This window comes from Solanum tuberosum, unplaced genomic scaffold, assembly GCF_000226075.1.
Source record: "Solanum tuberosum cultivar DM 1-3 516 R44 unplaced genomic scaffold, SolTub_3.0 scf00022, whole genome shotgun sequence".
Classification (NCBI taxonomy): Eukaryota; Viridiplantae; Streptophyta; class Magnoliopsida; order Solanales; family Solanaceae; genus Solanum; species Solanum tuberosum.
Genome location: NW_006238948.1, coordinates 1,207,804 through 1,231,432, shown reverse-complemented (window position 1 = coordinate 1,231,432; position 23,629 = coordinate 1,207,804). Strand labels below are relative to the sequence as shown.

The window sequence follows — 23,629 nt, the reverse complement described above, 5'->3', positions numbered from 1 at the left end:
CATATTCTTGTTGGGAGTTTTAGTTAGCACCAAGCGTACCTAGGAATAAAGGCTCACCCATCAGATAAGGACTGAGACCATTAGTTCCAATCACTAAAGGGTCGTTTGGTTGGGAACAAGATATCCCAGGATTAGTTATCATGGGATTATCTATCCTAAGATAACTTATCCTACTATGTATATGGGATAAATTATCTCATCATTATGGCATAAATGGTGGGATAAGTTACCCCAAATATGGTAACCAAATAAGACACAATTTTTTATCCCATCACTATTTATCTTTATTCCTCATACCAAACGACCCCTAATTCCTAGAATTATGAACCACCATAGGATTATAAGGGCCACCCTTCAGGCCAAGACTGACTCCATAGTCCTTTATAGATATTAGCTTGGTGGTGTCGCATTAGCTTAGAACAACCTTTATACTCTAACATAGTATATTGGGCCCTCTTAATAGAGATTATACATCAAACTCATTGTTAGCTCATATGGTTATATGTCAGTTATTAGTAGCTCCCACAGTTCAATCTCAGTTATTGCATGACCATTTAATTAGTTATTTTAGTTTAGTACTTTTCAGTTGCATGTTGTTCTTACTTGGTCATTGGATGATTTCATGTTATTCAATACAATATTTCATGTTCAGAATGTCTAGTTTTTGTGTTTATCATGCATCTCCTGCATTCTACGTAAATTCAAAGTACCAACTGCATACTCTCATGCTATTTTTATTGATAATATAGGTTCAGACGCTCAGCACTCAGGCCACAGTTAGTAGGACTTCATATCCGCTCAGTTGTATTTATTGGTGAGTCCTCATCTTTCGATAATAATATGAATACCTCCTTTTAAGATACTAGGATCATTTTTCCAACATTACCTACTTGTGGGTTATAGTAGGTGTCATCACGACTTGAGAAATCGGGTTGTGACACTTCTAGATTCTCAGGTGCCTCTTTTTCATCTTCGGTTAATCATGGACTGCCCAATAAGCACCAATTTCTTCTACAAAACTACAAAAAGGGTGAGTTTCCATAGTTATTCTCATTCTCAATTATTATTTCTAGATTCTTCTGTTTTCTGTGTTGTTTCAGTTATTTAAGTGATAATTTTTCTCTAAACTTCATTCATGTTTTGGTAAAGCATAGAGTTTCCTTGATTTCCTTTTGAAAAGTTTCTGAATTTTTCTAGTATTCTATTCACCATTTTTTTGATTTTTTATTAAATGATTCGCTTTTTCATTTAATTAGAGTTGAAAAGAGAATAACTTTGCAATGAAGAAGTGACATATAAACATGAGAGAGACATTAAATTCAATATATTTTATCTTTTTTTATGAAGGACATTGATTATGTGATGGTGAGGCTAATTCTTTCAAAATTTAAGTATGTCATTCAAAAAAAATTCAATTTTATTTACTTTTTATTCTTCAATTTGACCTAGTAAGTGTTACTACTTAAGAAAATGCTTGTTTATTTCTCCCAACATGAATTTTAAATCATTTTTCATTTATTTATCTAGTCTCTCATTTGATATCAGAGCAAGCATCTATTGATATGTGTATAAAACAATCTTATCTTAATCATTATCATACTAAATGTGGAAGCCTCATGCTTAAAGTTGAAATACGAAAATATCCTTGAAAAATTGGATAATCATTTTTCCTCTCATAAAAAAGTAAAATTACCTTCAATTAATTGATTAATTTGGACTTAACAAATTAATATGCCTTCAATAAATCAGTGTCCTTCAACGTAAATAGAAAAAAAATATTGTACTCAATGTGTCTCTCTCGTGTTTATACGCAACATTTTAGTTGCTTATCTATTCCCTTCTCAACTTGAATCAAATGATGAAAAAAATCATCTCAGAAAAAAAAAAGTGGCTAATAGAATGCTAGAGAACTCTGAAAATTTTCAAAAACAAATCAAGAAAACTCTATGCTTTACCAAAACTTGAACAAAGTTTAGAGAAAAATTTATAACACAAATCACTGAAGCAACATAGAAAAGAGAAGAATCTAGAAAAAAAAGATAATTTAGAATGTGCACAACTATGAAAAATCACTCTTTTCATAGTTGTTTACATTCTCAATTTTTTTTTTCTAGATTCTTATCCTTTCTGTGTTGTTTCAGTGATTTGTGTGATATTTTTTTCTCTAAACTTTGTTCAAATTTTCCTATAGCATAAATTTTTCTTGGTTTCTTTCTGAAAAATTTCAGAGTTTTTGAGCATTCTATTAGCCACTTTTTTCTGAACTGATTTATTTCATCATTTAATTTAAGTTGGGACGGGAATAGCACAGCAAAAAAAGTGGCATAAAAACACAAGAGAGACACATTGAGTACAATCTTTTTTTGCTATTTTTGTTGAAGGGCACTGATTTATAGAACATATATTAATTTGTTAAGTTCGAATTAATCAATAAATTGAAGGTAATTTAATTTTTTTATGAAAGGAAAAATGATCATTCAATTTTTTCAAGGATATTTTTGTATTTCAAATTTAAGCATGGGGCTTCCCAATTTAATACAGTATGATGATAATTAAGATGAGATTGGTTCATACACATATCAATAGATGTTTTCTCTAATATCAAATTAGAGATAAAATAAATAATTGAAAAAAGATTTGAAATCCATGTTGGACTACAAGGATAAAATTCATTTTGATTTTGAGTTCTACTTCTAAAAAGTAGTGACTATTGAGAAACAAAGTATTTGTACACAAATTTATTGTCTACTTGTTATATTTAATTTAGACCTGGTTTGAGTTGTACCCCCCCGGTTGGGAAATGTACTAGACATATGTTAGGGGGTCAACTTAAGTCATTCTAACCCACTAAGGCAGTCTAAAATCATAATCTCAGCATACCTTTTACTTTTTAACTCACGTTCTAGATTAACTTTAGACAAGCATACAAAGGAAGAACACATAATCACGTCACATGAACAAGTCCCAACTTTGTATTAAACTCGCTTCACAAAGAAGCACACAAATAGTTTATCCCTACCAAATTTGACCAAAAGATATTATGCCTAAGACTGGTCTGCCTATGCCTTTAAATAGGCTATAGCACCCAGTCACATGCCAGGCACATGCCCACGAATTCACTTGACAAGCCAAATTTGAAATTCAAACTACAAATCTTATCTACAATGCTAACAAGTCTCCAACGGCTAGAAACTGCCAAATTCTCCCAACTCCCCACGCATATGTGAGGAACACGCGAGCAACCTTCAGCATTGGCGCCAAAATCACCCTTTAGTCACCCAATATTGTTCCTGCTCATGTGCCAACCATGTGCGTCCTGCCTCGCCCAGCTTTCTATTGAGGGGAAATCTCCTCAATCGCTGCTCTTGTCCAACACTTGGCCTTCAACTTGTTTAGCCATGAACTTGTCACGATCACAACATTGCCTTGCCTTGCCTTAGCCTGCCTAGTCCTTGTCATGCCTTAGCCACGTCTTGCCTCACATGCCTTAGCTTTTCCAGCCCTTGTCATGTCTTAGCCACACTTTGCCTTACATGCCTTAGCCACGCCACTGCCAAGGTCTTCTTTTATTTGAACTTAACCTTGACTAAGTCATTGGTCCTTGACTAGGTTCATACTGTAAAACCCTAGACAAGCCCAAGCCACTCAAACCATCACGCTGAGGGTCTAACACACTTGCCCCACTAGTTGAGCTCATCGTCCTCGATGAGACAGAATCTAGGTAAGCCTGAATCTCTTCTTCAAACTGCCATAGAGAGGTTCCTTTTTTCCCACGTGGCATAACACACCTGCTTTCCCTTCCATTGAACCAGAAACTCTTTTCTCCGATTCTTCTTGCTTTGTCTCAAAGTCCTATGATCCAGAATCTTCTCAATCTGTTCCTTGGACTGTGTCCGTAAAACAGGAGGAGCATGCCTGGTAGCAGACCTTATTGGATGCTCAATATCCTCATGAAAAGGTTTCACAAAACTCACATGAAATGTCTTTCCGGCAACTTCAACCTGAGTGCAACTTCGCCAACTCTTTCTATGACTTCAAATGGTCTGTCATATTTTGAAATCAGCACACGATGAATCGTCTTGCTGCTGATTTTTTCCAGATTTGGGAATTAAGTTTTAGCAACACCTCATCTCCAACTTGAAATTCTAAAGCACGCTGATGTTGGTCAGCATACTTTTTCATCCTCCTGGTTGCCTTCCTCAAGCTATCTTGCGCTTCATCCAGCTTCTCTTGCTTGCCACGTGCATACCTATAAGAAGTAGGACATTTACCTTGGAACTTAGATTTAGCGACTTCTAGTGAGGTGTTAGGTTGCATACCCAACACTAACTCGAACAGGCTCTTTTCTGTTGCTGACGATCTATGCAAGTTATAACAAACCTGTGCACTGTCCAGCAATTCCACCCAATTCGTTTGACTTGTTGTCACATAGTGTCTGAGGTATTGTTCAAGCAGATGATTGATTCTTTCATTTTGTCCGTCAGCTTATGGATGAATTGTCGTTGAGAACTTCAAATCAGTGTTTATCATGTTAAAGAGGTCAGTTCAAAATCGGCCAGTGACCCCTTACCCTCCTCTTTCGGAAATCCACTAATGAAGTCCATTGAAACAGAAGCCCACGGACGCTCCGCTATAGGAAAAGGTTGCAGTAACCCCGCTTTCTTTTTTCTTTCCGTCATGTCCAGTTGACATACTAAACAGGACTTTACATAGGCTTCAATGTCATCTTTCACTTTTCAGCTAGAAATAATTTCAGGACAGTAGTGCCATCATCCTTTCAACACCTGGATGCCCAGCATAAACAGTATTATGTGTTTCTTTCAGAAGTTTTCATCGCAGCCCATCACCTTGAGGAACCACGGTTCTTCCCCATCTAAAATAAAGCAGATCGTCCTCGATCCAATACCGTCTAAATGTACCTTCTTTCACTTGATACATTAACTTAACATATAATGAATCAAAGTCAACACTAAACTGAATCTTATCAAGAAAATCATATTCTAGTAATGGCATAAACTGTAGCAAATACATGTTTGCAGCGCATTGCATCAACAACTTGATTTTTTTTTCCTAGCTTATATATCCACACGAAGTCTTATTCAGCTAATATCTCCTGCCATCTTTCCTGCTTCAAACTCAATTTCTGTTGAGTTTTGAAGTATGTATTAGCCACATTGTTCGTCTTGATAACGAACTTCGTCCCATGAAGATACACCCTTCATATTTGAAGGCAGTGGAGTACTGCCACCATTTCCTTTTCGTGTGCAAAATATCTTTTCTCCACAGGATTAAACTTTATGCTTTCAAATGCAACAGGATGTCTGTTCTGCACCAACACACCACTAACAGCATAATCTAAAGCATCGGTGTACCTCAAAAGGAATATCAAAGTCAGGCAGTTGCAGTATTCGATTAGAAGCAATGGCCTTCTTTAGTGAATTGAAAGCCTTTTCTCTTACTTCCGACCAACACCATTTCACCTTATTTTTCAGCAAATCTATCAATGGGAAGCCTTCTTGGAATAACCTGCTATGAACTTCCGATAATAATTTGCAAGTCCTAAGAACGACCTTAGTTCCTTTACCCCACTAGGTTCCTGTCATTCAACAATTGCCTGCACTTTCTTAGGGTTCATGCGCACTTGGTATTTGCTTACCAAATGGCCTAGGAATTTTACCGCACGACTAGCAGACTCATATTTTTCATGTTGACACAGAGTTGATATTATCTAAGTCGTTGCAGAACCTTTCTCAAAGGCAGCAAATGTTCGTCTAGAGTCCTACTATATATGACTGTCATCTAAGTAGACTACTACAAACTCATCAAGGTACTCGTAAAGAACATTGTTCATTAAATTGTAGAAGGTAGTTGGGGCATTAGTCAGCCCAAACGGCATTACAAGGAACTCGTAACTACCGTATCTAGTTACACAAGTGGTCTTTGGGGATTCCCCACGGCTATGCGCACTTGCCAATAGCCAGACCTCAAGTCTAACTTAGAAAAGAAACTAGTCTTAGATAGCTTATCTAGCAAGTCTTGGATCAGCGGCACCGAGTACTTATTCTTCACAGTAAAATTGTTCAATGCCCTATAATCCACACACATTCAGAGGCTTCCATCTTGCTTCTTCCGAAACAGAATAGGTGAACCAAAGGGAGCCTTATAAGGTTGAATCACCCCCGCATTCAGAAACTCATACAGTTGCTTCTGAAGTTCAGCTAATTACAGTGGTGACATGCGATAAGGAGGGCGTGTCGGTGGCACTGATCTAGGAATTAGTTCAATCCTGTGATAAATTTCCCTTCTTGGAGGCAACTCTCTTGGTAGTTCAGGTGGCATTACATCCTTGTATTCCATCAGTAATTTAGCAACATCATCCGGAACTTCTACAAGTACATCCAGCTTTACTTTAATTAAGGCAGCAAGGTAAGCGCACTCAAAAGTAGTGGATGATAGAAATGCAGCAAGTACAGCGGTCTTCTTACTTCCCTCAGCAAATGTCTGGATTCCCTTGACGAACCCCAGGTCTTTCTCTCCCATAAACATCAAACCATCCAAATGTGGAATTGGAGCAGCCTTGAATTTCCTCATGAAGTAAATTCCTAGAAACAAGTTGAAATCATCAAGTGGTACCACACACAAAATGTGCACCCCAGACTAATGTTTGATCGTCAAAGGCACGTCTAATGTTATGACATATCCTGGTTGTGCAGCAGAAATGACAGCCTTCATCTTTGTTGCACAATTAGTTACTTTCAGTCCATATTTCTTGACAATCCTTTGAAGCCACGAACGTGTGAGTAGACCCTGTATCAGCCATAGTGACTACAGTTTTCTCGCCAATATTCATTCCAACGTAGATTATACTGTCGTAGGCAATAGAAAGATCACCTACCGTGTCAGCAACATTTACATAGGTAAATTTTCCAGCGACATCCTCATCTACATCCATCACACTAACACTAGACAATGTGTTCAATAGTCGTAATGTATTAACATATGCAGCAATTTCCTATCCCTACCCCTTATTTTGTTTATCCTCCTCAACCAGAAGAGCATTTACTTTTTCTTGGTTAGGGCAGTTCCTTGCCTGATGGCCTTGTTTCTTTCAAGTCCAGCAAATGTTGTCACTAGTCTCCTTGCCACAGTTAGTCGATGAAGCATCCATCTTTCCCTTGCCTTTATCATTTCCTTTCGACCTGCGATTATCTTTCTTTCAGTCCTAACCCTTCTCTTTTTGCTTCATCTTTGACGAAGGAGTCAGGTCAGTAGTGGCACTAGTTGATTGAATATCAATCAAAGCATCGGTGGCAACAATTACTCTGGGCAGATCTTGGGCCTTCTGCCTGCATAATTCATTTTGTGTCCACCCCTGCATTCTAGAAATAAAATTATGCAACTTATCTTCGTCAAACATATTTTGAATATCCAATAGCACCGACGTGAATTCCTTTACATATTTCTGAATGGGTCCCACTTGCTTCAAACGCTTCAACTTATCCCTAGCAATCCAAGAAGAGTTACTATGCAGGAATTTTTCTCAAAATGCATCCCTCAACTTCTCCCACGTATCAACTTTGCGTCGGTTTGCACTTTCATCATTGCATTCTTTGTCCGCCACCACAAAATTGCATCCTACGAAAGTAACGGACGGCAATGGTCAACTTATCTGCCTTAGGAACATGGGCAGTAGCAAAACAATGCTCCAAGTCCCACATAAAGTTTTCAAACTCCTTGGCCCCACGAACACTATCAAATGACATTGGCTCAAGGACTTTAACTTTAGAGTCCTCCCCACAAACGGGATTAGAACTAGAGAGAACTAAATGCAATAAAGACAATTCGATTTGATGATCTTCATTGTTCTTCATCAAACCATCGATTTGCAGCGTTGCTGCTTCATGGAAGTTGGCATTCTCTACCAATTATTCCTCAATATTTGCACTATTTAGGCCCAACTCGCCATGGAAAGTTTCAAATTTTTGTTTGATGCCCAAAATCTGCATGAGTAGATCCACTAGATTTGGGTCATTCAGTCACTCATTTGTCATCCCAACAAAGGCCTCAAGCCTGTGTGAATGATCTCATAGTTCTAAGTTTCTCACCATTTGGTAACCTTGATCTGATACCAGCTGTTAGGGGGACAACTTAAGTCGATCTAACCCATTAAGGCAGTCTAAACACTTAAACTCAGCACACCTAACTGACATTCTAGATTAACTCTACAAAAGCATACGAAACACTACAAGGAAATAGACCTTTAACGAGAGGAAATTTGGTCGTTAGAAGTTCAAATGCGGTCGCTATAAGTCAATAGCGACCGACAAAAAATTGGTCGTCACCGGTCGTTAACTTTTAACGACCGGATTCACAATTCGGTCGTTAAAGATCCTTTTAGAGACGGATAAATTTCAGTCGTTATAGATCATTTTCAACGACAAAATTTTCCCTTCGCTAATTTGTTATCCCGTCGTTAAAAGTATTTACATACACCAACTAATTTCATTTTTAAAACAGTTTTTAACAACCAAAATTCCCTTAGTTAATTGTATGTTATTGTTAACGATCAAATTTTCTTTTACTAATGCCCATTTAACTATTTTTGAAACCTGTCATTAAAGAGTTTTAACAATCACATTTTTCTTTGCTAAAGTAAAATTTCAATTAATATATAATAACGGAAGTAACACATCCAAAAATAAATCAAATAATTGGTATTCATATAAAAATTTATTTCATTATTACTACAATGAACTAAAACATCAGATTACCAGAAGATACTCAAGTCCAAATTGTATAACCTCATTTTTATGAATTCCTAGAAAAATAAAAAAAATTAAACTATATATATATATATAGCATATGTACATAATACCCTTGTACTTCAATTTGCTTTGCACTTTCCTCATGGATAGGTTCTTCAAACTTCATAGTTTTGATCTGTTTAAAAGAAAAGTTTATATTAGTTCAGAACAATCAAGTACTCTTGAATTCATGTGCATTTATTATATACTTGATATGAAGAAAGTATTAACATTTTATGCCTTTTAAACATGTATTAAGAAGAAAACATGACAAATATTATAAAGCAATCAAACAACACACATTAATCGGCTTGACAGTACATGCCTAATAACACTGTTTTTACACTTCTTAACACTGACTTTACAAATAAATTGAAAGCAATAATAACTGACTAAATGACTACTTTAAAAATTATTATAAGAGAGGTTGAGATAATGGAAATGAGGAAAGGATAAACAAGAAGGAGACCCTAAATTTGTTAAATTCAGTTGTATGCTTCTATCAAGTGAGATGCCCGCCAAGAGGAAAAGAACAATAGAAATATATTTAGGAAGAGATTACCTTTCCTAACATAGAAATCCAAGGCTCTATTAGAAATCATATTGGCAGGTGTTGATTGTTGTACAGATAAGTTCAAGTCAATATAATTTGTAAAAGAGAATCAACTGGAGGTCAATTGAACAAATCAAATGTAGAATAAGATTTTGAATGCAATTAGTTCAATGAAATTGCATAGAAGAATTTATTTTATTATCTTATAGTAGGCCGTGCTAATAACATGACAACTACTAGCCAATAACAAACTTAGGAGGTCATTTTAAGCACTACAAAGAACTAACATGTAACCAACTGAATACTGACCTATGATACAATTCACTTCATTTAGTAGAAGTCGTTAAAAAGGGAGTTGAATTGATTTCAGATATCAGGTTGAGAGGACAACAAGAAAGCAAATACAAAATCAATAGTTCCTCCTATTCTTCACAATTGAGGAGTTCTGGAGGGTTACTATGGTAAAAGCTTATACAAATAAATATACATGAAACATTGTTAGTTCTAGGAGTTTATCCATTGTGATCAAAGAACTTAATTAAATAAACAGTAAGCAATAAGCATTAGTGTAAGGAAAAATAGTAATCACCTCATGGTTTAGCAGATTCCAGATGAGGTCAAAACCAGCAGTTAAAATCATCTTACCAACACACAACTAATAAGTTATCGACTTCTTTTGAAGGCATATTGAAATATTCCACCATGGTAACTGGTGGATCTGTTAGAAGATGCGACACTATTGGTTTTAAGAGAACCTAACGAAACATGAAGAGTTAGTCGACTAAGGAAAATAAAACAAATAATTGGAAAATTTATGTCAGTTTCAGTTGTACAGTTGGACAACTACAATAACCTAGATTTTGCTCATACGACTTTATTGAGTATAACAATTTTTCACTTTATATAACAAAATACATGTTCAATTAATTGTATGCAGAGAAACTTGTATTAAGAAAAATCATAAACATTCACTTTGTTGCACAAATAATGCTAAAACATACGTATCCTATCTTTCATCAGTAGGTCAAGCATATGTTAATTGATGTACTAAATCTACAAGTGATGAAGCTTATGTAGAGATTTGAATCTAAGGAGTATGTTCACGAGACATTGGTGTGGATGCACTTCTACTGGTACCTAATAATTGATGGAATTGAATTACTTAGAACTTACCTTAACCTTCCTTCTGAAATTGTCGCTGCTACCCTGAAAAAATTTGTAACTGATAGATTTGGTAGTATACTGTTTATATCAACAAAAAAAAAACACATACTGTACCATGTGAAAATACCTAATTATTTCTTAAAGACATAATATAGACTAAAAATATATATCTATTCATATTTTTGGGACATCAATATGGAAAACTATGTCATATTTGACAAGTGCGAGAAAATATCAATTTAATAGGTCAATAACGCACACACAAGGTTCAAATCAACACCTTTTTAATTGTATTCAACTTATCTTTGGGTAACACAACAAGAATTATCAAACTCGCCAAATCCAGGTGCGAACAACAAAAAATTCATCTTTTTAAGTAATGTAGTAGATTCAAAAGTATGCTATTGCCATGTTGGGTTCACCATTTTATCCAAAGTTATTGTTGATCTCAGGAGCACCAGTTGCAAAAGATTAAGTTAAAATAACATATGGACAAACCTGAGTTTGTTTTGCAGCTCCTCGCCATGCAGTTTTAATCATTTTTATTTCATTTTTTAGCTTCTCCAGTTCAATAACAGAATATTCCTCGTCAGGTAGCCTTAACATATCTACTAATCGACTCATTTTTCATGCACAACTGAATCAGATACCTTTTTCGGACCTTCATCTATGTGTTGGTCACCAAGAAAGCTTCTGTTAGTAGGATACAACCTTTAGGTTAATATGAAGTATTTGATGATTATGAAGCAACCAACTCAAATGATTCTTCCTCAATATTCATTTCGAGTATTTCTGAAAATATTTGCTAGGCATTCTCTTTAATGACCTTCAATGCTTCTACCATTTTATAATGTTAAAATAAATAACAGAATTAGAGATTGAACTTCAAGTAAATAGTACTTCAGACTACATAACAGAGATACTACCTCTGATCCCAAGATTCTAGGTCTCTTTGTTGGCCAAAAGATGAAGACATAACAATTAAAAAGTGCATGAGAAATGGAAGGATCCTCGAAAACCATGGAACAATTCACTAGAGGAACTAAACATTATTGCTACTGATATTCCATTTAGTAAGAAGCCCTGATAACACAGATCCAAGAAACTCAAAACAGAGAAGTCATGTTCCATTAGCAATTATGTTTCCACAAGCAACTACATATCACATTTCAACAGTTGTATCTCCATGTTCTACCCGTGATCTTACAATTCTTTCAACTCAAAAATCAACAAATACACTAAGATATTCTGCCCATCTCAGACCAATTTATCAAATTCTAATATTTGGATGACAATGACAATATGTATAACTAAACAAACTCTATGATAATACAATATTCTTAAAACAAAAGTTTTATATCTCTAAAGGAAAATAATATTAAATCTTAGTTTATTAATTTTAGATTAACTTAGTTCATTTTCACATCACAACTGATGAATAGCATATCCAAAAGAATGTAAAAATAAAAGATAGAAAAGAAGAGAAACACGAGACATAACAAAGAAAAGAAAAATGAGATTCAGGTTAAGCATGTGTAAACATTCATATAAAATGGAAAAGTTTAGGTCTATAAACTGAATTTTTTTAAATAGGGATTGTTAAAGAATGACAAAAGTCCCACATCGGTGGTTAATGAGAGAGGTGGACTTCTTATAAGGCTTGGGCAATCCTCCTCCCTTTGAGCTAGCTTTTGGGGTGTGAGTTAGGCCCAAGACCTAATTTAACATGGTATCAGAGCCAGGGCCCGTCTCACCCGATGTTGGGACCCCCAAAATCAAAATTGTCCACGCACCAGATGCTAAGCACTGGGCGTGAGGTGGGGTGTTAAAGAATGACAAAAGTCTCACATCGGTGGTTAATGAGAGAGGTGGACTTCTTATAAGGCTTGGGCAATCCTCCTCCCTTTGAGCTAGCTTTTGGGGTGTGAGTTAGGCCCAAGACCTAATTTAACAGGGATGTATTTGATTCAATGTCCAGAGAAAATTTTATATCGATACTACTGTAAAAAGGAATTAAGGAGAGCAGATGAAGAAACTCACCTTGACAAAAAGATGAGCAAATCCTAAATTAAGACCAATTTAACATAGAGACGTAGAGAAGGAAAAATTGCAGTGAAGCGAGTGGTATCCCAAATCATCACTAGAGAGCGCAGAGGATTGAGTCGTCCCACCCCAAATCATCAGTAGAAAATACAACCAACCATGCACATTCACGGAACATAAATGAAAAAGGAGGAGAGAGCGAGACTAATAAAATGATTATGTTGCTCTCTCCATCATAAGAACACTGAAATGCAAATTGAGTGACTTTGTTCCATCTATTTCCTTCCTCAATGGAATTCGATAACTATTTCTAAATACTACAAGCCAAACTAATTAGCTTATTAGACAAAACATTGTGCTACTTTTTGGTCTATCCATTATTCCCTCTATTTGAATCAGTCTGTAATAATCAAATGAGAAAGTGAAAAAGGGGGGGAAATTCTCCTCTTGAAACTTTCACATCAACAGAAATCATTTCCTATTCCAACATACCATGCTATTAATTGTATGAAACAAGACACTAAAAACAGTTCAAAAGAAGAAAAAAGGGGAAGCAGTAATTGTAGAATTCTACCCAAAGTGTTATATCTCGATATCATATTTGACGTGAACAGGCAAGCAAACGTGACAAATTTCTTCTAGATGCAAAGAGAATTACATCAATCAACATTTATACGGACATTATGTATGTGTTACTTAACCTTCAGAAAAATTCAAAAATAGTAGTGTTAATATCTTATGCATACCCTAACCATTTTAATTTGAAACTTTATTTCTTCCTTTGGAAAAAGAACACAAAAATTCCCCGAAATTTTTCCATAATCATCTATTTTTTAAACGAAAAGTGTCAATATACAAATCTAAGGATAATACAGAAGAACAAGCAGAGATATAACAAATATTAACCTAAAAGTAAAAGATGATGTTGATGAAGATCTAGGTGACAAACTCACAGTTGCGATTTTGGGGTTTCTACTTTCTTAGTTTACATCGTCTCCCGAACGATTCTCACAATTTCCCACTTTACATTGCTGCAACACATCCTATGACAAATTCTCTCAGATAAAGAGATACATAATTTTGCGGAAATTGATTTTTAGAGAGGTGTAGAGAATGATAGTTTTTTTGTGTTTTAAGTTTTCTGAATTTTTGGGAATGTGGTGAGAGAGGTGGAGGGACATTGTTACATCATGGGGCAAAAAGGTTGACGCTCTTTTTTGCGTAATTGTATTAACCACCGAATATTATAATTTTTAATGAAAGGATTGTTAGTGTTGAATTAAAAGTTGATTTTTAACGATGGAAAAAAATATTCGTCACTATAGGTCCCTTTGTTAAGAACTAGTCGTTATAAGTCAAATTTCTTGTAGTGAAAGTAGAACACACAATCACGTCATAGGAACAAGTCCCAACTTTGTATTAAACTCACGCCACAATGAAGCACACAAATAGTTTAACTTTACAAAATTCGACCAAAAGACATTCTGCCTAAGACTGGTCTGCCTATGCCTTTAAATAGTTTACAACCCAGTCACATGCCAGACACATGGCCACAAATTTAGTTGAAAAGCCCAACAGATAAGCCAAATTCGAAATTCAAACTACAAGTCTTATCTACAATGCTGACAAGTCTCCAACGGCTAGAAACTGGCAAATTATCCTAACTGCCCACGCATGTGAGAGGCACACGTGAGCAGCCTTCAGCTTTGGCGCCAAAATCACCCTTCAGCTGCCCAATCTCACGCCTTCTCACGTGCCAGCCATATGCATTGTTCCTACCTCGCCCAACTTGCCATTGGGGTGTAATCTTCTCAACCGTTGCTCTTGTCCAGCACTTAGCCTTCAACTTGTTTAGCCACGACCTTGTCATGATCACAGCCTTTCCTTTCCTTGCCTAAGCCTGCCCAGCCCTTGTCATACCTTAGCCATATCTTGCCTCACATGCCTTAGCTTTTCTAGCCCTTGTCATGCCTTAGTCATGCCTTGCCTTGCATGCCTTAGTCACGCCACTGCCAAGGGCTTCTTTTATTTGAATTTAACCTTTACTGAAGTCATTGGGCCTTGGCTAGGTTCATTTTGAAAATCCCTAGCCAAGCCCGAACCGCTCGAACCATCACACTGAGGTTCTAACATCTTTCCTTTCTTTTTTTTTCCTTGTTTTTGGTTGCACATGAATTCTTGGTTCTAACTTAATCAACATATATATATGCTATGGTTGTTTTAAATCTATTTCTACTGTTTCAGCAGTTTATTTACACATGCTTTAGGAATTTTAACATCCCAATAATGCAAGGAAATTTGGAAAAAATAGGGCAAGGGATCTGTTCCGTCTTTCCCGTTATAGCGGTCGACACGTCGCTACTGCAGCTGACACTATAGCTGGAAAATTCCCGCCATTGAGGAAGCACTGTAGCAGGTCAGTTCCCCTATGACATCCCTGATGAGTTCAGCCCAGATATTTGAAATTTTCTATAATGTTCATTCCCCAATGCCCATTATAAACACTAGTCCTGGAATCACAACACGGTCTCGAAATAACCTCACAATTATTCCCAACCATGTACAATACAAACTTTGCATCATATAAAACATCAGCCACATAAGCAACTCATCATAAGCTATTTCAAAGAATCACAACTCAACTTAATCATAGAACAAAATTATTTTTCAGTTATTTTCCTAACATCAATATGGTTTGGGCTACAATTTCACAGTCATACAAGCAAATATACTTCACACATTTGCATTTATTTGGGGAAATCCAGAGACCTAATGACAATCATCAAATTGTATCACTAAATCAAATCAGGTTCATTATATTCTACTCGCAACATGAATGACCACTAAATGACAATTCATGCACTTACATGACCCTTAAAGGCATATACCAATTGGAACCTTCCCGTTTCCAATCTTTCCTTACTTATATTCCTTCAATCGTGACAACGACATCTAGTTTACTTTTTTGAGATTTCAATTGGGATCTGAAGTTATCAATTGGACTCAACCCATACCACAAGCAACACACAACACGAGAGGAGTGAAGAAGTTAGAGGACTTCTTATGATTCGGCATAGCCCTTTAAGGATTAAATATGGACATCAACACACCAATCGTTAGGACTCTATTCGACACTTTCTCTTATACTAGTAGACCGTTAACATGGGCTTTGATTGTCACGAGCCAAACCATCGGGCCGTACAGGTACCTACTCGAATACCTAGATAGGAGAACCCTTACCCCCAAACTGGAGCATGAATTGTGGAAGTGAACAAAATATAAGCTAAACCCCCTATAAAATACAGAAATTCTCCCAAATGTATTAAAATAAGTACTTTTTAGAAATAAGTCAATCCCTCCTAAAGAACTAGTCTAAATAGGTACAAGATCGTCTAAGAGAATACACAGTTCAAAATTAAGTCGAAACAGCTCCCATATGAAGGAAGAGAGGTAGAAGTTGTCGGGTATAATCATTGTCTTCACCTAAGAAACATCAGTGATCCAACAACTAGACTATGCCAAATGGCATAGCAAGAGTAGTATCATTACAACCACATGTACTAGTAGGAATCATCCATCAACCTAAATCTACCTCATAATATCAAGCAAACAATTAAAGAAAATGAAACTTGGAGAGATAATTAAGAATATGATCCTTCAACCACCACCCTTACTACCACGTAATACCACCCATTAACTCATATGTTCTATATCATGTCATTCCACCTCCTTACGCTACCAACTCCACCATTTAGACCATTCCGCCCTCATATCAGATCGTATCCTAACCCTTCTATTACATAGAGACTTTCCGAACAGCTCATTCTACAACCACAAGAATTCCTCTACTATTTTCATTCCTTAATCCAAGTCCCCTATTAACTCTGTTAACCGGCCTACTACTCTCCCTCAAGCTCTCACGCAAACACCCTAGCCCTAGACTAGTTTAGTATACCACTTGTAAGACTTTTACTAAACATCCTTGACTCAAATTCCCCTATCAAATATGTCCCAGACCACCTAGACTGACAAAACAATGCAAATTAGTGAATAAGAAAAACTACAAGTCAACATCCTAACTTAACAACAGCCCGAGACATTTCCAAAACATAACAATCACGTACACCTGATTCATCACACCTTTCAAGTAACCCAAACCACCAAGGATTCCTAAGACATTATCTATCATTTTAAACATATAGTCCTGGTCTACACGAGAACAATCACGGCATCTAAACACAAATTCCAGCCACTCATGCACTAACATGTAACAATCATGTCACGAAGAAGTAAACCCGGTTCTCTCATGAAACCCGCACAAAAATAGTCAATGTACCAGGTGTGGTACTTGAGCCAACCATTAGTAATTTGTACCAGGGTGGTACCTGAGAGGGAAATTTGATGGTTCATACCTGGAATTTGTTGATGATTAATTCGCTATGAAGCTCTTTCCTAACAGATGTACTAACTTTTTTGGCTCGATCTATTGAAAAGAGAAAATAGTGAATTGGTCATCTTGTTATTACTAAGGATATAGATATGGAAGACTCAGAGATGATTTATTACCAGCATCGTGTCGAAGAAGTTACTGATGGAATCGATTAAACGACATCAGTGGGGGATTTTTATGTATAGAGTTAAACCGACACAACACATGTCGGATCTTGTTCATTGAATAATTGCTTCATGGTAAAAGCTCTAGTTCTGTGTAGAGATTGACTTGCTCGTGATGATTTGATGGAGTCGATGGACGATTCAACTTCGGGGCGCAGCTTTCCTCTTCTGGATTTGCCAAAGTTTTCTAGAGGGTTCTTTGTCATTTTGTTTCCTTTTTATTCGTTTTGTTCCCTAACCTAGGTGGATATGGGCTTATTCGAATTGGGCTTTGTGGACTATTTTTTGTTCATTTAGAATAGAAGGTGGCCTTTGCAAAAATAAAAAGAATAAATTAGAAGAAAACAAAGTTCAACCAAAACAAAGTAAATCAAATATTTTACTTTTAGCATAAGAGATAAATAAAAAGAAATGTATAGCATTTAATTAATTATAATTATTTAATATAAATTATCATTTATTTAAATTACTTAATTATATTAAATTTAAATAATTTGATAAAAACTCGGATATTCAAAAGGAAAATATAGTGAAAAATTATATGGAAGAAATTAGAGTTGGCATCATCATTAGACTAAAGGAAGGGGAGACTTGAACATAGATTTTATGTACTTGTCAATTTAAAAAATTCAGTGGGCTTCACCAATTCAATGACATTTTAATATAGGGCAGGATATGATCTGTAATTTGGTGGAAAAGGATGGACTTCTATGGAATTGTTAATAAAGTCTAAACAATAAAGTAGAAAAGATTACATTTATGAGCAAACTGATCTTGTAAAATGTTTCAAAGACTATAATACCCTTGAAAAGTTTATTTAATATCCAAAAACTAACCTGTTGAAATCATTGTTTTTAATATACAAAAAAATAAATGTATCAATTTATTCTCTATGTTTTAACATTTAACACGAATTTATATATTATTTGATATCAAATGAGCTTGAACATGCAGGTCACTAAAAGAGAATATTTTTTTATTGAGGAACTTTCACATATAGCAAACACAAAAATCATATTTGTATGTTATAGCTATAGTTTGCATAATTGCGCTCCATAGCAAACTTTATGTTTGCTAAGGCTATTTCGCTATACATATATACAAAAGAAGCTGGTTATTTCGCTATTTATATATACAAAAGAAGCAATTGTATAATCTGTTTCGGTATACATATACAAAAGAATCAATTGTATAATATGTGTTTGTATAAAGGGAGAAACTGAGAAAGACAAAAGAAAATTGGGCAGGAAAAGATCGTATTTGTATAATCACAAGTGTATAGGACGAAAATATATGCATTTGTATTTGTATATACAATTTTCTCTCGCTTTATACAAACACAAACGCAATGTATACATTTGTGTTTGTATAAAGTGAGAAAGGCGAGTGAGAGTGGCGAGCGAGATCTGGGAGAGGGGAGAGGAGGAGAACGAAAATATATGTATATATACAATTTTCTCTCTCTTTTATACAAACACAAACGCATTTTATACATTTGTGTTTGTATAAAAGCGAGAGAGGCGAGCGAGACTGCCATCCAGAACGATAGTGGCGAGCGAGATTCCACCAGGGAGAGAGGCGAAATAGCAACAGTTTGCTATGGGGTACAATTAAATCAAACTATGTTTATAGCATTTAATTTGAATTAATAGTTTGTTATTATATACAATTTTTCCTTTTTTATTTTATGTCAGTATGCACATTAGGGGTTGGGGCTGCAGGGGTAAGTATGGCAATCTAAATTCATGTCATGTATGACCCATTAAATAAGAAAGAACATTTCAATAAAAAAAAATTAGAGATGATATTTTTTATAACAAAATAGGACCCCTAATTAGCATTTTTATATTATTATGTTTGGTAAATATGGGTCTAATTTTGTGTGTATATGTATGAAATGTATCAAACGAGCATGTATATTACACACAATATACACAATTATCATATTTAAATTTTACAACAAATTTATTATTTCCTTAAATTTATTATCTATTTCGTATTTTATACATCATTCTCTCTTTTCCTTAATTTAATCTGTTTTCTATTATTTAATTCTCTCGTTTCCTTAATTACATAAAAAATCAATTTACTCAAATTAAATTTCTTTTCCAATATCTCATTCTTTCACGGCCCAAAACGGGTGTGATGACACTTGTCTTAATCCACCAAAACAAGTCAGTCTAAAACCCAACTAAAGAGATAAATGCGGAAGTAAAACATAATGTCTGACTAATTTAATTTCAAAATCGTGGATATCATAACATAACTCAAATGTAACAAAACCTAGTTGCCACATGTACAAGCCTCTAAGTAGTACATTAGATTCAAAGAAGTGTCTTTGTCTTTAGAATAGAACAAAACATAATAAAAGAGTATGAGGTCTGTGCCAAGATAACAAGTAGCTACCTCACAAACTCTCAAATTGTAGCCTTGGACGTAGAAGAGAAGAAGGAGTAATCACGATGATCCGGAGTCGTGACCTACACAAGTGTAGAAGCAAGAAAGTGATTACCAAACAACACGGTACTTAGCAAGCAAACAACTAACTCTAAAAAAGCAATATAGAACACAAGTACTCCAATCACACCAATTGAACCTCCTCAACTACAACTTGTAAGAAAAAATCATCCCAACCTAACAATTTTAACTCCATACCACAAAGAGCGTAAAGAACATCATAAATTGCAGCTCAACGTGAATAATCAAATCACCACAGTAATTCACAATTCAATAACAACAATAACATATCTACAATCGCCTCCGTTGAGAATCAATGAAGTGCAGTGCAATGATGGGAAATGTCATATAGAGTGATGCATGACTATCCTAACGATATACACACGTCGTCTCTTAGTCTGGAAACTATGGGGAACTCTTAAGTCAATACATTTGCCACGGGCGTGTGGCTTGATCCATATTTCAACTTAATGAATCCGCCAAGGATGTGTGGCCCATTCCTATTTCCACTCAATGAATCCGCCAGCAACGTGTGACCCGTTTGCTATTTCATTTTAATGAATCCACCACAGATATGTGTCATGTTCTCAATTTGCACTAAATGAATCCGCCACGGACATGCGACCCGTTCCCTAATTCCTCTCATCCTCACAAAGTGTCATCACAACAGTTGTACAACATCCAAGCAAATATATATGCAATGATCAAGTATGAGGATGGCAATTCAATACCAATATCCAACAATAGTAAATCAAGGCATATCATTAAGTGACTCATCATATTCATTTAATTAGTATTATCAAATCACACAATTCAACAAGGAAAATGAAGGCTTTAAAGGCGAACAAAGGTGGTAATCGGCAATTCGCCGAACGTGAAAGGCAAACTCGATCGAGTCCATCAACTGAGGTTCAAATACCTGAAGCAAGTGAAGGGCGAGCTGAGGAACATATGGCGATTCGCCGAATATGTTTGGCGAGCCCGACTAATGTCGCCAAGTTGATCACGCGTTGGATTTTGGGCCAAATTTTGAGAAATCATAAATAGCCCAAAGGAGAGAGAAAATAGAGGAGATTGTGGAGAAGAATTTCAGTTCCTAACTTTGTATGAGTTTTGGAGACTTAACTTTGAACTTTTAGAGAAATATTCTTAGTTTACAATCTTGTAATTGACAATTGAAGATTCAAATTGAAGTGGATCTTAAAGATTATTGCATAATTTCAATTCTCCAATTACTGAAATCATAACGGGTATACCTTCTTTTCCTTTTATGATGCTTGGCTAAAACCCCAAATCTAGGGGTGTGATTATGGGGTTGAGTGTTGATTTATTGTAGTGGACTTTGTATCTTGCTATGTTTTATTACTGTAGATTCATGGATTTAATCTAATTAGCATGAGGCAAATTCATAAGTTAAGGTTACAAACTTAATCTTAGCGCAGATCCTCGATTGATGCTCGAAAGAGATTTATTGAGATGGACAATTAGTTTAATGCATGGAATTCAGCAAACAGAATAGAATATTCCAAGTGGAAAGTTTCTTCTTCTTTTTTCATATTTTTGAAAGAAAATCAATCTTGTAATGAGCTTTTTTTCTAATTTACAGGTGTAAAAATATTTAATGAAGGCAGATATACAGTTTCTTTTTTTAACATGAGTAAATAGAGAAAAGAGATACCCAACTAACTGGGTTATACTTCTTAGTTTAGGATTCTTTGTATATAAAGTCTGGCTCTTGAATTCAAATTTTCCTTTTATGTTCAAAAGTTTAAATTACATGTCTACTGAAAATCAAAGTGGAGCAGTTTCAAAACCTCTATCTTTCTATCTTTAAGGCAAGGCCGGCCTGAAGTCGGAACGTATAACTTGTATCAACAAAAAGGCTCAACTGCAACAACTTTGAACCTGAATAATTAGATTAGGCGGTGATTACCAACTTGTGTATATCATTCAACAGTGATTTCAAATGTCTAACTGCTTATAGCCTTATACAATCACTCAAGCTTTTCAACTCAAAATATAAGTAACCTAACAAAAACTATACTCAAGATCAAAATGTTCAACTACTCCCAACTCTAAAATTTGAAACACTGGTTTGTTCCGCGGTAATAATTTCAAGCAAAGCTTAAAAGAAAGGAAAACCGTGAGTGCAAACTTTGAATATCCTCTACTTTGAACTTGAAAATGTCTAGCATCTTCTGATGTGCACGTGAGCTAGCTTCCAGCATCAAGGATAGTGAAGGTCTTCATCTCACACAAGACCCTCAGAATATATGCACGATGTCATACGCAAATCTTTTGTGTGTTAAGGAATTATAGGAATGTATTATAGGATACAACACCATGCAAGTGATGATATGATAAATGCACATAGAGACCACGCAAGATATGCAAGGAAAGTATTGGCACTGATGCTGCCAGTTCATATCTGCAAAACATCTTTAATAACTTGTTTTGGTTAAGTTATTTCAGAACTCTTCCCCAGAGAAACTTCGTCAAAATACCTGTTTTGGTTGAAAAGTGTTCTTAAAAAACATTGAGAACACAAAATCTTACAATATATGCATATATGTTTTTGTTCCGGACTTTTTTTCCTCAACAATGGCAGTTAGTATTTCTTAGGAGAGAGGACGGAAGGTAAAGGATAATATGTTGACAGCTACTCTAACCTGATGATATTTGCAGAGTCATTCCTATCTTGTTGCTATGATAGTAAAACTTGAAAACTTTGACAACATAGTTCAGATAGTTTTATTAAGGGAGGGGAAAAATGTGTAAGTCATTCATAAGAAGGATACGTCCAGAAGAGCACAAATGACTGCAAAGAAAAGAAACAATGTTAATTGAGTGTCAAACTAAGGGTATAAAGCTAGATTAACAATTTGAAATCATCATGCAAAGATGATAAATTTCTCTCAACAATCAAGCAGTGAAACTGTTATGTTGGATACTATATCGAAACTAAAAGGTAGTTCATACACTACCAAAACCTAGAAATCGACCCCTTTTCCACAGATTCCCAGGAAACCTAGTTCTTTATTAGTTACCAAAAAAAAAAACCTAGAAATCAACACCCATCACCCTAAAAATAATTAAGAAGATCCACAGGAATACTGATAAACATGATTATAATCAACAAAGTATCACTGAGATAGAAAATAAGTTCCAATAGTTAAGTAACTTAAAGAGAAATTTGAAGAAAGAAAAGTCAAGATGATATGGAAAGAATTCATAAACTGGAAAATGAATGAGAAAAAATTTCCAAAAGGGTATTAAAGAAACAGGTAGATAAAATGAAGCAGGATAGACGAACTAACTAGGCCTTCAAAAAAATATTACTCCATTTGTTTCAATTTGTTTGTCATGTTTTGACTTCGCACGGAGTTTAAGAAAGTAAAGACGGCTTTTGAATCTTGTGGTCTTAAATTAAAGATATGTCAAATGCACCAAAATGCCCTTTAATCTTGTGGTTTTAAACATGCCATGTGGAAAGTTGAAATTAAAGAGTTGTCAAAAAAAGAAAGAGCCATTCTTTTTTAAATGGACTAAAAACGAAAGTAGGACAAACAAATTGAAATGGGGAGTACGATTTTGAAAGAAAGTACTCCCTCCGTCCCATTTTCTCCGTCCCATTTTATGTGGCACTTTTCGGATTTCGAGATTCAAACAAGTCTATCTTTGACCATAAGTTTTTCATAAATCTTTTAAACATTTTGAATTATCAATTATTGTGACTTAGTACTTTTTACATAGTTTACAAATATTTTTTTTGAAAATGGTAACGATGTATTATATCACAAAAGTACATGGGTTGTACTCAAACCTTATATACAGATGCACTCTAGACACTCCTACTCTATTTCTATATTGAGTCTGAAACATCAACTATAGAGGCAGTGTCATTTGAGTATAATTGATTACACCAAAAACATAACAACAAAATGCAGTTTAGTTTAACATCCTGCACACTATTTTCTATGCCTTCAAAACATCT

The 23,629-nt window shown here is 35.2% G+C and overlaps 1 protein-coding gene and 1 long non-coding RNA gene across 4 annotated transcripts in view; both read right to left on the bottom strand.

Annotated features, from left to right (window-relative positions):
• Positions 1-8,778: 8,778 nt before the first annotated feature.
• LOC107059502 (uncharacterized) lies at positions 8,779-17,363 on the bottom strand. Of its 2 annotated transcripts, XR_001472704.1 has the most exons (5): positions 17,131-17,363; positions 16,977-17,047; positions 10,531-10,563; positions 9,947-10,112; positions 8,779-8,940 (listed from the first exon to the last, which is right to left on the bottom strand). It is a non-coding gene; the product is annotated as an uncharacterized lncRNA (long non-coding RNA). The 2 variants fall into 2 exon arrangements; XR_001472703.1 differs by having other exon boundaries at positions 9,947-10,563.
• Positions 17,364-21,506: 4,143 nt separating this feature from the next.
• The window catches only part of LOC102604244 (ER membrane protein complex subunit 6), a 13,889-nt gene continuing 11,766 nt past the window's right edge, over positions 21,507-23,629 (bottom strand). For both annotated transcript variants that reach the window (XM_006341208.2, XM_006341206.2), the window contains exons 4-5: positions 22,434-22,453; positions 21,507-21,930 (exon numbers count right to left, since the gene is read on the bottom strand). In XM_006341208.2, coding sequence (XP_006341270.1) covers positions 21,900-21,930; positions 22,434-22,453 — 51 coding nt within the window. In that variant the 3' untranslated portion in view covers positions 21,507-21,899. The remainder of the gene's footprint in view (positions 21,931-22,433; positions 22,454-23,629) is intronic.